This window comes from Halyomorpha halys, unplaced genomic scaffold (genome assembly GCF_000696795.3).
Source record: "Halyomorpha halys isolate HHAL.00 unplaced genomic scaffold, Hhal_1.1 Scaffold94.1, whole genome shotgun sequence".
Classification (NCBI taxonomy): Eukaryota; Metazoa; Arthropoda; class Insecta; order Hemiptera; family Pentatomidae; genus Halyomorpha; species Halyomorpha halys.
The window spans coordinates 2,728,115-2,741,688 of NW_027114465.1; the positions used below are offsets into that span (position 1 = coordinate 2,728,115).

General features: G+C 27.4%; 1 protein-coding gene across 1 annotated transcript in view; it reads right to left on the minus strand.

The window, feature by feature from the left end:
• Positions 1 to 2,144: 2,144 nt before the first annotated feature.
• LOC106677348 (organic cation transporter protein) overlaps positions 2,145 to 13,574 on the minus strand; it is a gene marked incomplete at its 5' end in the record, with an annotated part of 35,511 nt that continues 24,081 nt past the window's right edge. The window contains 7 exon segments of the mRNA XM_014415223.3: positions 2,145 to 2,759; positions 4,035 to 4,171; positions 7,431 to 7,612; positions 8,693 to 8,821; positions 8,899 to 9,082; positions 10,424 to 10,553; positions 12,049 to 12,217. Of these exon segments, the coding sequence (XP_014270709.3) occupies positions 2,690 to 2,759; positions 4,035 to 4,171; positions 7,431 to 7,612; positions 8,693 to 8,821; positions 8,899 to 9,082; positions 10,424 to 10,553; positions 12,049 to 12,217 (1,001 nt within the window).

The following is a 13,574-nucleotide window of genomic DNA, read 5'->3' on the forward strand; positions in this document are numbered from 1 at the left end:
GATTCAGAAATCTGTTTTGAAAACAGAATACCTGAGGTATTACATTCTGGTTGACCCAAACATCACAAGTGACATAAATAATTGAAACATCTTTCGGAAGATTCTGTCAATGAACAACAATAGGATAAGGATTAAGTTGGGCTAGAGAAAACAATACTAAACGCAGTTTTCTCCAAGGATACCGCTGTCGCCTTTGAAACTGAGGGGTTATCATTTAACCAACAATGTTTTAGAAGTATTTTTCCTAAATATTCATAAACTAGAACACATTTCTCACTAAATGAAAGATAAGAAAAAGTGTAATAAAAAAATTCTTAAATAAAGAAAGTCATATAAGCAGATGTCTTTGTATTTGAAGTATCAAATATAATAAATGCAGTTGTTTAGATTTTATGATATTGAAACTTCCAATGATGTAGTATATATTTAGGATTCTAATGTCCGATGGAACGAGGATGGAGGGTGCCTACACAAAAATAAGAAAACTCAGATTAAAAACTTTAAAAAGATTAATATGTCTATCTAATTTGAAATCTTCAATTCAGTTGTAACATTTATGTTGACTTTCATTTGAAAAAAATTAAAAACTGAATATATACTATATCTGTTTTCATTCTAACATAGTTTTTTTTTTTATATATATGTAAAAATAAAATTTAACAGTTTTATGATATATGTATATGACACTCCTAAACATTAACATTCTTGATTTATTATTTTTTAAAAAAGAACAGTTTTACTAAAACTGCTAAGCTAAGCTTCAGTTCTTTGGAAGGAAATACTGTTTCAAGACTAACCGTTATGCAAAGTGTTGATTTGATTAAAATCATGCTATACTGCCAGGTTTTTTTCCCATTTAAGAGTATTAACTTCATTGAGGCTGGGTATTCTATTGCAGGTTCTCTCATCCACAAGGCTGCTTTATCGGTTTAACTAGATAATAAAAAATATGAAGGTTGTCTAGTTTCCATAAAGTTAGATAATAAACATGTTATTTTTCTTGTTTTCATTTCACAAATGTAGGTATAAAAACAGATACATATAAGTATCAGCTAATAATTTAGTTTAGTTTTAGCAATAAGGATTGTAGTCAGATAAGCCTGGGCTCCTGGCAAAGTAATACAGGAGACCTTCTCACATTTGATATTTCAAGTGCTTTATTTTTGTCTGTAATCTTAATAGATGCAATCATGCTACTTTCTGATTTATTATTGATGATAAACTTTCTACATAACATTGTATAGAACTGTAAAAAATAATAATAATAGGCACCTCTGTCAGATTATGATAAAAGTATATGATATTATTTATTAAATACTATAATTATTTATTTATTTTTATAGACATTTTTAACATACATTTTTTGATTGGACCCATTACTGATACAGTTAGCAGATAATACTGATTTCATTTTGACACATTATATACCCAAGGGTTATACATATTTTTAAATTATATTACCTGTACTTTGCATAATTCCCTAATATCGATTTTTATTTATTATTAATAATTTTTTTTTATCTATTATAGCATTCTCGGGAATAATATTAGTTCCTCAATTAACTAAGCTAAAAGAAGTCAAATTTTGGACAAAAACATTTCATTTTATTTTTTTTTATCTTACTTAAAATGTTAATATATTTAAAAATTTCTTAGTCCAAAAAATTGATTTTTAAATAATATTGTTTATCATCATATTCTAATTTAGTACCTACTTTATTCTCCTAAGCTACTGTACCTTTTTCATCTAAAATATACTTTAAAGATACACAGTTGTTAATTATTATTAATCAATATAATATTTTGTGTAGAGCAAGGATGTTTTTGTTTTTATTCTGGTAGGTTGTCAATTTTCAATTCACTCCGCACCAACATATTGTTAAAATATCTGTAAGATTTCATATTTTTTAACAAGAATCCTCCAACTTGGCTCAAACATCTCGGCTAAAATCAGGTTCGACTTAAAAAATCTTTTTAAAAAATTAATTTTAATTAAGTTAGAGTTTCATTCATAATTTTTTTTAATAGAAAAAGACATTGTTTTCAACAATGTTCATGCTTTGTTGCAAAAATAGCCTCATTGCCAAAATTTCTACAATAAAATATTTATACAACTTTTGGGACAGAGGAAATGAATAAATGAATTACAAAAAACTTAACTTTATTAAAATGCATGTAGACATTCACAATATCTACAACCTAATAAGATAATAAATATAAATATCTCTTATCACATTTGATTTTATAAAATAATAAATATAAAAAATACTCTGTTCTTTCAAAATACATCAATGTTCAAAAACATTCTGTGGGACACAGCCCTTATGACATTAATAAATATATATAACAGAAAAAAATTCATGGCTTGACATCACTTTAAATAGTCAAAGTCTGCTAAATCCATTAATACTGTATCATTAATTTCTGAGTGAGGATAATTGTGGTCAGGCACATTAATAACTCATTTTCTGGCTCCTCATTCCAAAAATGAAGTCACAAACAAACAACATCAAATTTAAAAAGTAAAATAAAAATGATCATATATAGTATTGGAAGTAGCTTATGTAGAAATACTTCTGGAGTTGCTCTTATTTAATAATAACTGCAATTTTTTTTTTAGAAAAAAAGAATATTTACATTGAGATAACTAACACCTCTGAGTTATGAAATAAAATTTGTTGAACCACTGCTATGTTTCCATTGCTATGTCTTCAACGTATGCTTTGTTGTCTTTGCCTTTTTCTTTGTCCTCTTTTTTCCTAAAACAGATAAGATACTTATAAGCAAAAAACTAAATTTTAAGCCATCTATTTATTGATTCAATCATTAGTAATTAAAAATTATTGTATAGAATTTATTTCAATTAAATTTTTATTATTTTATTTAAAATAAATGTAGAATCATGATCACAACCTACTACCAACAGTAACTAATGATATGAGAGCAAATGAATTGGTTGGCTTTGCTCCCTCTTAAGGAACAACCAATACCAGTACCAAACTACAACTTTATTTTGGTACTATTTATGAATAATTCTTGTTATGTCTTTCTCCTGTAATTTACTTCTTTTTTGACCTAAACATTGCTTGTTATCAGAAATCTCCAATTAATGAGGAATTAAATAAATATAATATAAAGTTGCATAAATTAATATTTTACTTGTTTAATTCTGTTATTTTTCTAATTACACATTTAATTAATCACATAAAAGTATAAATGAACATTTCAAAGCTTCCTAATTTTTTTTTCGTGTTATAAATAAATACTGTGGCTGAAAATATATATATTTTTTACAGACTTTTGAAACGTTCAGTTACAAAATTCTGAAGTTGCTTAGATATAGTTATTTGAGTTTAGCATTACTTGAATAATCCTAGTTTTATAGTCCTATAAGAGGATTGTGATTATGACTTCTGTATGTAACAAAAAAAAATCATTTTTTTCATTTCTTTAGGGAAAATTGAAATTTCTTCATTATCCAACATTGTTTTCACACCATATTTTACCATACTTGTTCAAAATTTTAACTACTAAGCGTAGACAGAATTTAAACAAACTTCATGAATGTTAATTATAAAACGAACAAAGAAAAATCAAAGCCTCATTTTTTTATGACTATCCGTTTTCTAAAGCATTGTACAATTAATTGGAAACCAATGTGTTATCAACCAGAGTGATATAAAATTATCAAATCGATCATCTAAAAGCAAATGAATTCACACTGTGATTATCTGGTCATGCATATGGCAGTATTCATGGTAACAGTATTGCTAAAAGATCTTTGACAAGTAGTCGAATATGTTTTACATTTAGGTTAACCTGAAAATTTTATTTTATTTCTCATAAACATGTTACAAAGTCTAAATAGCTAGGATTAGTCCATTACAGAAGTTATTATTGAGTTAACTATTGTGAAATATAATTTTTTCCAATATATTAACAAAGATACCACCAGTTTATTTTTATTTTGGGCAATTTTATCAGAAGTTCTATAATGTTTCTTCATATCTTATTATATTATTTAATACACATACCCAGTAAATGACTCTCCGTCTGCTAGAGTAACTGGTAGAAGTGTTCCTAGTGTTTCAGGAAGCAGCAGGCATAGAAGACCAGCAGCTAAACTGCTGCATCCAAACATGACCGCTGGAGCATTATGCCATAATTTATCCTTTAAAAAATTAATATAAACATTTAGGTCACTTTTGGAAATTTCCGAATTGGAAGCATAAGTTTTCTCAAGTCAAAATTTATTTCTAGCCCATCAAAATATTACTTAATTCATCTACTTAATGACTAAATTATATCTGTTTTACTCAAAGTTTAAATAATATTTAGTAGTATTTTATTATTTTTTGCTTGTATTAATTCATAATACAAATGAATAAATAATATAATAAAAATAATATTTTTAAGAAAGTAATTAAGAGGTGTTCATATTATTAGCATTGTATAACTTCTTTAGATTATATTAACATATTGACAACTAGTTACCTCAAAATTAACTCTTTATTTATATTTGTTGATTTTAACAATGATTATACAAAACCAGAAAAAACAAATCAATATTCATATTTTATTCAGATATATAAAAAAATTGAAGTTTTGAAATTCAATAAATTGTGCAAAAATTTCTTGTTTATACAGTTTTTTTATATATATTTGTTATAGAAAACGCATATTTCTATCATTTTTCATCAATTTAAGTATCAAGACCAATATTCAAGAGTGTGAATTTTGAACCTCATTAATCCCACATTTATGTTAAAATAATATAATAAAAAACTTATCTAACTTAAAATTTAATTTTACATACATATTTTACATTTTTGATACATTTCAGCCTATGTAGGAACAATTAGAATAATAAAACAATCAGAAAGAAAATCTTCTCTTTCCTCTCCACCCCTGAAATCCCAGAATTAGGTTCAGGCTTATCTTACCTTTAAAACATTTACTAATAATGCATAGAGCAGGATTTAAAAAAAAATTATTTATATCTAGCTAATTGAAAAAGTTACTGAAACTGGGCATTGGCATGAATTACTTTTTTTTATTTGAATACTGTGAGAATATTACTGTTTCTCCATAAAATCACCTTTTCATAAAAACCATTAAGTCTAACCGGACCCTTAACCATCTCCTCATTTATAATCCAAGGTCAACTATTAACATATTATAAATATATAAACTCTTTTTCTAAACCAAATAAAACAAAGTGAGGGTGAAAAATATATTTTCAAGAAAAAGTTATGTAGGTGTTGTTCAGGGATTAATTAATTACAAGGAATATAAAGAAAGGCTTCAAAATAAATATGAATGACCATGGCGATTAAAAAAAAAAAATACATTCAGATTACAGATACACTGCAAAAAGCAGAATTTGTACAATTTAAAAATTGTTTTTATATTATGACCAGGAAAACATTAGAAGTGTTATAAAACAGCCAATAATATCGAAACATTACAAAAGTTTGAAATAGGTATATTGAATAAAATTTTGACAAGTTTTTATTCAGTAAATTTAAGCTAAAATGTAAGCTTAATGTGGTTCAAAGGTAACTCCTTTATCTTTATGATGATATTATTTCAATGTAATGCATGTTACTGGAAAATTATTCCTCAAAATTTCTTGTAATTTAAAAAAATATATCATAATTTAAGATTTTATTTTATTTAAATTTTTTTAGTATAATACATTTAGATATATGCATATATATTAAATATTTTATTATTTCTTGTTCTACCTTGTTAATCAAACTTCAAGTTTTGAAGTTATGGTTAGATTATTATCACATTAATTAAAGATAGGGATCAGAACGAGGGTACTCAGAAGGGGAATACATGGCTAAAGTTGTTTCTTCAAAGTTTCTATAGAGGAGGGAAAAATTTTTATGAGATTATGGGTTCTCAGATCTAATCTAATTTTATGGGGTTTCAATTTTAGGAAACTTTCAAACTAGGGAACTAATAAAAAACCCTTTATCTGTTCTACATGAAAGAAATAACAAATTTTATGAATCCATTTTTTATTGTTTAAGTGAAGAAGGTAATAAAATTGTTTTGGGAAGAGAGGGGACATTGCTTCTGGGGAGGATGGGCATCCTTGATCAGGAATATTTAATGAAATCCTTAATTGGGTGTGAATGAAAGGAATTTTTAAATGTATATTAGAGGAACAATTATACTATAGAGTACAATAGTATTAGAATATTATAATAGTACAATAATAGCGTAGGGATGCAGTATTATCTATACATTGGATATACTTTATATAAAAATATTATTTAAGTGAGAGTTAAGGCTAAATATATGTTCTTCTTTATTAGTGAATTGTCAAAAAGCTAGTGTAGATTATTGGTATGTGTAAATATCTGTAAAGAAAGAAAAATATATTGTAATATGCTCTTTTTGAGTAGATAATATATTTTTGATGTATAAAGGGTTTTGATATGTTTTATTTTATGTATAATTTTAATATTGTTATTTGTTATTTTAAATTATTAAGCAAGCTAACCAGTTTTCTTTGTCTAAAAGAAATACTTGTATTCCAAACAAATCCAAGATGGCGGTATGTTGTTAGAGCAGATCCAAATATCATAAAAACTATTTTAACTCTTCCCATCATAATTGAAAATACAGTAAATTAAAGGAAAAATAGAAATCAAGGAATAGTGCAAATGAATAATATTCAGAAAATAAATCATTTGGAAAAATCCCTAACTGTTGGGGGACAATGATGTTTACATGTAACCTCAAGGCAGGTTATGTTGTTGGAGGGAACAAGTCAGTCTTTGTGTGGAGAGAGAGGTGAGAGGACGTCTCCATAGACAAGTAGAGCCTCATGAATTTCTGTCTGGCAAGAAGAAGAAGCCATTTTGGACGCCACAACAATAAGAAGAACAAAGAACATCAAGGATATCAAAAGGAAGACCGTGAGCTTGGTTAGTTTTGTAGGCATAATAATAGATACATGTGTAAAATAGATTTTAATTTAAATTAAGAGAAATTATTGTATCTGTATTCTGATTGTCTAGCAACCACACGCCCTGAGATTAAGAGTCTCTCTTTCTTTTTATATAATAAAATTAAGAGTCTTTTATGTTATTGAATTTGAATAAATTTCATTATCCATTTGATATTATTAGTGTTCTTTAATTTGAACCCAAAGTTATTTCTCTAATATTTGAGAAAAGTTTAAAAAACTATTCAGATTCTTTTTTATATTATTTATTTTATTTTTAATTTTTTAAAATTATTACAATATATTGTATTTTAAATAATAAAAATAGTATTGAAGATAGCTGTGTTCTACTGTCCTTTGATGTAAAAAGCCTGTTTATTAATAGTATTTTTTTCAGATATTTCTTCAATTAATTAAATAAACGCTAAATTTATTATATAATGTAATCAATGAATGAAATAATTACCAAAGATGCTACAAACGGTGCAACCATTGAACCAATCCTGGCACACATGGAGCCAGCTCCAAGCCCAGTATTTCTCACTACTGTAGGGAAAAGCTCGGTTGAATATAAATACAGTGTTGTAAAACCAACTGCAGTACCAGCTACTCCAATTGTAGCGAACGTTACTCGCCACCATTCTGCCTCTGCATAAAGAAATAATCTTTTAGATATTTCTTTGAATTGTAATTATGATGATTTTATTTTTATTATTATCACCCTTGAAATTTAAAACTATACTTGGCAAAATAATAAATGTCTGAGATAAATTTTATGAAAATGAAGATAAAAAATTGTTGAACATGATTAATATATATGAGGAGAAGAAGGTTGGACATGTGGTCAGTGAAATCATACCCCCAACCATCCTCGCCTTATACGAAAATGACATTTGCTGATACTACTATTATGTTTGTAAGACCTCCAATTTTTGTATCTTCTTCATCAATTGGCTTTTTATTTTAATGAGGTGTTTGTGGATATAGTCAAAGGAGAATAAAAATTAGTAATTTATATTTTTAGTACCGATGTTTCAGCCAGAATTTCTAACCATCATCAAGGCTCAATACAAAAACAAGATAACAACAATAATCAATAAAAAATGAGAACAGTATAATAAGAAAATAAGAAGATAACAAATAATATAGATATACAAGTAACATGGGAAGTAAAGGTATTGTGTAATAAGAAGTCAAATATAAGAAGATAAAAAAGATTTAATTAAATATCTAAGTAAAATAACAAAATTAAAATGGTGAAATATAAAGTTATGTACGCCAAAAAGAATAATTGATATAACTGATAATAGTTCGATATGAGGAACATAAAGTAATAATATGTGTAAAGAAGAATAAATAAGGAAAGAGTTAAAGTTGAAAAGAGGGTAAAGTGATCAGAAAAATAAAAATAATATTATTATATATAATATTGTGAAACAATAAACATTTGTTATAGTTGTAAATATTATTACTTTTCATTCATTGTGGTTGTTATTTTGTTTTTTCTACTTAGTCCTGAAATTCTGGCTGAAACATTAGCACTAATGAAATAAGTTTTACTTATTTGACTTCTCTACTGACCACACCCCAACTATCTTCTCATATCCATTATCAATAGTCAACAACAAATGTATCATAATGATTTTTCATTTACCAATATATATTTGTTTTCACATTGTAAACAAAATCATACATTCGTGTATGTTTTTGGTATTAATTTATTTTCACCTTTTGGCAATGATATTATTATGAGACAGCAAGTTGCTGCTGTAAACTGCCCAGCACACAATGTCCATCTTCTACCGAATTTGTCCATTGTAAATATGGAAGCAAGTACTCCAGGAATGATGCAGGCTCCTGGAATAAAACCACCATTTAGTAGAAACTCAAAATATTTCGAATCTCACAGACAATATATTGAGCATCATAATTACCTGAAATAGCAACATTAATAAAGATGTTCCCCCCAACTTGAGAAAGATACTGTTCCAAACCAAAGAAACATAGCCCAACATTATTCCAGCAAAACCATGCTACTAATGTTTTCTTTCTCATGTTCGGCGTTCTTAAAAGATCTATCACACCTGGCTTCTTCTCGTTTTGCTTTTCATTTTCCATCTGTAAATATTTATTGATCATTCAAATGTAAATTTTTAATTAATATTAAACTTTTATTCCTAAAGTCAATGTTAAAATACATAGTAGAGGCATTAACTATCATAGTCTAAAGTTTTGGTTGTTTAAACCTGTCCTAAACAAATACCATCTAACCCCATGTAATCTGTCTGTAACTACATTGTGTAATTAACTATAAATGTTTATTCTAAACAAGAATGTCCCTCAAGGGATCCCATCTGGTATTTGTTTACAGTCCAAACTGGAGATATGGTTAATTAGTATTGATGCTTTCTAAAACTATGTAAACATTTATTAATGCAAATTTCCTGTAATTGTTACAACATTTGTTGTTTTTTCCTTATACTTCATTATTGTTAAGTGTTAAATACATTATGTTTAGATTATTCCAAGATGAAATAATTAGGGTACAAACTTTTTTGTAGTTATTTGTTTGGTTTCCTTTTTTAAATGTTAAACATGTTTGATAATTTATCATTTCTTTATATTTATAAATAAGAGACCATCATTCTTTATAATTAGAATTATAACATTGTTAATAATTTGTGTATTTTGATAATTAAAAATCCAAATTTATAACTATAAATATTTATAGATATAAAGTTTTTATTATTATAAAATTTAGTGGTACCAAAACTACTGCTAACTTTATTACAATTTGAACTGCTTTGGAAAACAATGTTCCTTTATTAATAAAAAAAAATGTATTAATGACAATTTCAGTTCCATAGGTTTAGTTGCACTCATTTTTGCCCACCTCTGTACTAACCTATGCAACCTTCATTAAAATCTTATGTGGCAAGTCCGAAAGAGTAATGATGCAACTGTAAAATTGACTTTATTGACTCGATCTAAAAAATCCATTAACAAGTTGTTTTTCAATCCACATAAGTCTACTTAATTTTGCCATGAGAGGAAAGATGCATTGCTATAACCTGCAAACTTATTTATCTTCTCCTCTGTACAGAATAACAACACATTTTTCAGTTGTGATTTAGAAGTGAGAGTGTGTAATTGTGTCATTACCCTTCCAGGGCAGCAATACGATATTTGAAGCTGAAGTCTAGATTAGCTCTTAAATGTTTATGTAGGCTTGATTTTTGAGTACTAATGCTGAGTTGGAATATTCTAGATGTTCATTTATTTATTTACCTCGTATATATGGTATAAATGCTTACATAGAGATAGGACTTGATTTTTAAGGTTTAGAGCCCTCATTTCATATGTACATGTAGAGTTATTTACATTATTATTATAGTTACTTATAAGTAGATAATGGTAATAAATAAGGTTTTAAAAAATCAATTAATTGAAAAAATATACCTCTTTTTTGACTTCAGGTATTTTTTCAGGTAATGGCCTTCCATTTCTGGTAGCTGCTGCTTGAAGAATTTTCAAAGCTTCTCTATCCCTGCCTACAGCTAAAAGCCATCTTGGACTCTCAGTAATAAGCCTGAACGGTAGGAATTTCAATTAATAAATATGAAATTAATCATAATGTTTTTAATATGAATTTTATAATTTTATTTATAACTTTTTTTTATATAAATCTGCTTAAAGACTGACGGTCTAGAAAATTATTTACATAGGAAAATTGATATTCTTGGTAGTGTTTGTATCTTTTTTAGCCCTGACGAAGCCCTGCAACGTGTGGCGAAACGTTGGATCAATAAAATAGTATAATTATCTACTATTTGAGTTTTTTTTTTTTACCGCACCCAGACCATATTCTATTCATCGAAAATTGATATTGTTAAATGCTTACATTTTAAAATTTACAAACCGAGTTTCAGAACTACTTGTATAAAACACTTATGATTTCCAATGTAATATAATTTCACTGAGTTTACTCTATCATAGGTATTTGGACAGTATCGAATCACTATTAAACCCTCTCCATTAATTTTTTGACATTTTTGAACCACTTTATAAAATATAGCTTAAGTAGGCTTATTAGGAATATTAAATTATATTTGTCATAAATAACCACTTGTCTATTTCCAACCTGTGGTAATTTTTAGATAGTGACAACGGAAATATATAAAATGAAATTAGCGTGTTGTAAGATGTTGATTCCATTTTTACACTTATTGTTAGGTAAACTATTTATAAAGATGAGTGTTTTCCTCTGTCATTCATTTCAAGTTTTCTTTCTAGCAGTAAGCCAGAAAACATAAATTTTTTTAAGTTCTGAAACTATGACTCCCATTGTGTCAGTATTTAATAAAACACATTACAGAATAAGTTAACTTTGCCTATTAAATATCATAATATTAATAGAAGACAAAGTGGCATGATGATAGTGGGGTGGACCCAAGAATAAAGAGAGGCTTCGATGAAGCCATACTTGATCACAAGTAGCAAAATGGGGCACGAAAAATTTGTCTTCCAGAGAAGCAAATAGGAACCAGTATCGTACCCCATGCAAGTACATCCTACCCTCTTTCAGCAGTGTAGAGCTCATGAAGTGCATATTGTGGCTCTCAGAATGAAGTTGATTCGCTCACTCAAGTAAATATTTCCTATTTATTTTTTACTACTATTGGAGCAAGATCAGTGAATAAAGCACTTCTATCTCCTGGTACATCCTAGGTTCTATAAAGTTGTTATCTTAATTAAGGGATAAAAACCCCTCTCAGTTGTACATGATTGTAACCAAAGCATCTGCTGAAATGACTGTTGGTACAGAAACACTATTTCTTTACCGAATATTAAATCCAAGATTTTTCATATCTTATAGTGGTATAGTTTTTTATTTATTCCATGGTAAAGTAATTTTATTTTTATTTTACAATGTTAGGGATGTCACATGTTACAACGTCACTGGTTTATTACACTTGTGCACCTAGTCTCCCTCCTATATTAGTTTCAACTTATGACATTAACATTTGAAAACAGTATGTTACATTTTGACTTAGCTTATGTTCAGAACAATTTTTATATGTCACCATGGATAAAGGAAGATGAGGATAATTGGTAGAGAAATAGCTAGTTGGAAAGTCCTCCATTCTCTGGTTAGCCAAGCCAGGCCTGACATAATGATAGTGCCCAAATTGAATGGAATGTGCGTGAGCGAGGCCATGATAGTCCTCCATGATCCGCTCAAGACCTCCATACCTAGAAACATAAAATAACTGATTAAGCATTAAAAATCTAAGAAAACAATTTGTTATACCTGGATATCATAATAGATTATTTTTTAATTAAACCTTAATTATTATTAACATTTTAATAAAAAATAAGGATATTTTATATCACATGAGACATCTTATCAGATGGTCAGAATGTTGGCTTCCTATGTAGAATAAAATTGGTTATAACCCTGGTTTGGCATAAAAAGTTTTCTGTTTGAACTTTGTTAGGATTAGGTCTTAAAGAAATAAGAACCAGACTAGAGTTATAAAATAAATCAGACAATTGATAGTATTGCACTTTCTGTCTCCTAAAAATGTTTTAATATTGAGAACTCATCACCTTTACCTGTTAGGCTCTTCATGGACTTTTGCAAGAGTGATTTAACTTAATTTCATTAAATTTAATCTTATTATTAAATAATATTCTATTTTTTTCAAGGCATTGCATAAAATATATATGTTTTATACCAAGGCTCAAGATCAAAGAATTAATTTTAATAAAATCATTAATTAGTGTTTTGATAAATTCTTTTTGAATGTGATGCAGCATCCTGATATAGGATTAAGGTTGTATTAACTATTTATTAGTTTGTGAGTGAATATATTTAATATTGTTTTTTTGCAGTTTTTACATTTTTTTTTTTTTAAATTCATTATCAAAGTGTAAAATCTATTGTTATGCCCCATGGTTTAGTGAGAAGTATATAAGTTCAACTCATTCAGTGGTGGTGGGAGAGTTATATTTGGAGGAACAAAAATTTTTACATTTCTCAAATTTTAAAAATTGATTGTTTTTCAATTAAATCCAATACTATAAACCTTTTATTCAAATTAGACACCAGTTATATCTTATCCATATAATAAAAAATTAATCACTTAATAATAATTATTTTATTTACTAACTATCTGTAATTTTATCTTTATTTATTTATTTTTTATTTGTTTGGTACTAAAAACTATAAGTTATATAGTAATCTGTTATAAGTTTATATTATGCAGATGTGGAAGCCTTCTGACTATTTAAGGATAGAAGGGGGGATACATATAGTGATAGACTATTTAAGGATTAAAAAAAATAAAATAACTTATATATTGAAAGTGAAAACTTTATTATGTTGTACATTTTATGGGCGCGGGGCAAGTTGTTCCTTCGCCTATTCCGTCTCCCCCGTTCTTCCGTTCTTAACCTCCCCCCATACATCCATTAGGGTCGGCCGAAAAAACTAATGTTTTTTAATTTTAAAGCGTAATAACGCGGAAAAGTTGCAAACTAGGGGGATAAACCAGATGGGGAAAATAAAAAAAGGTGCCTTTTTACTCAGATAATGATCTAGATTATT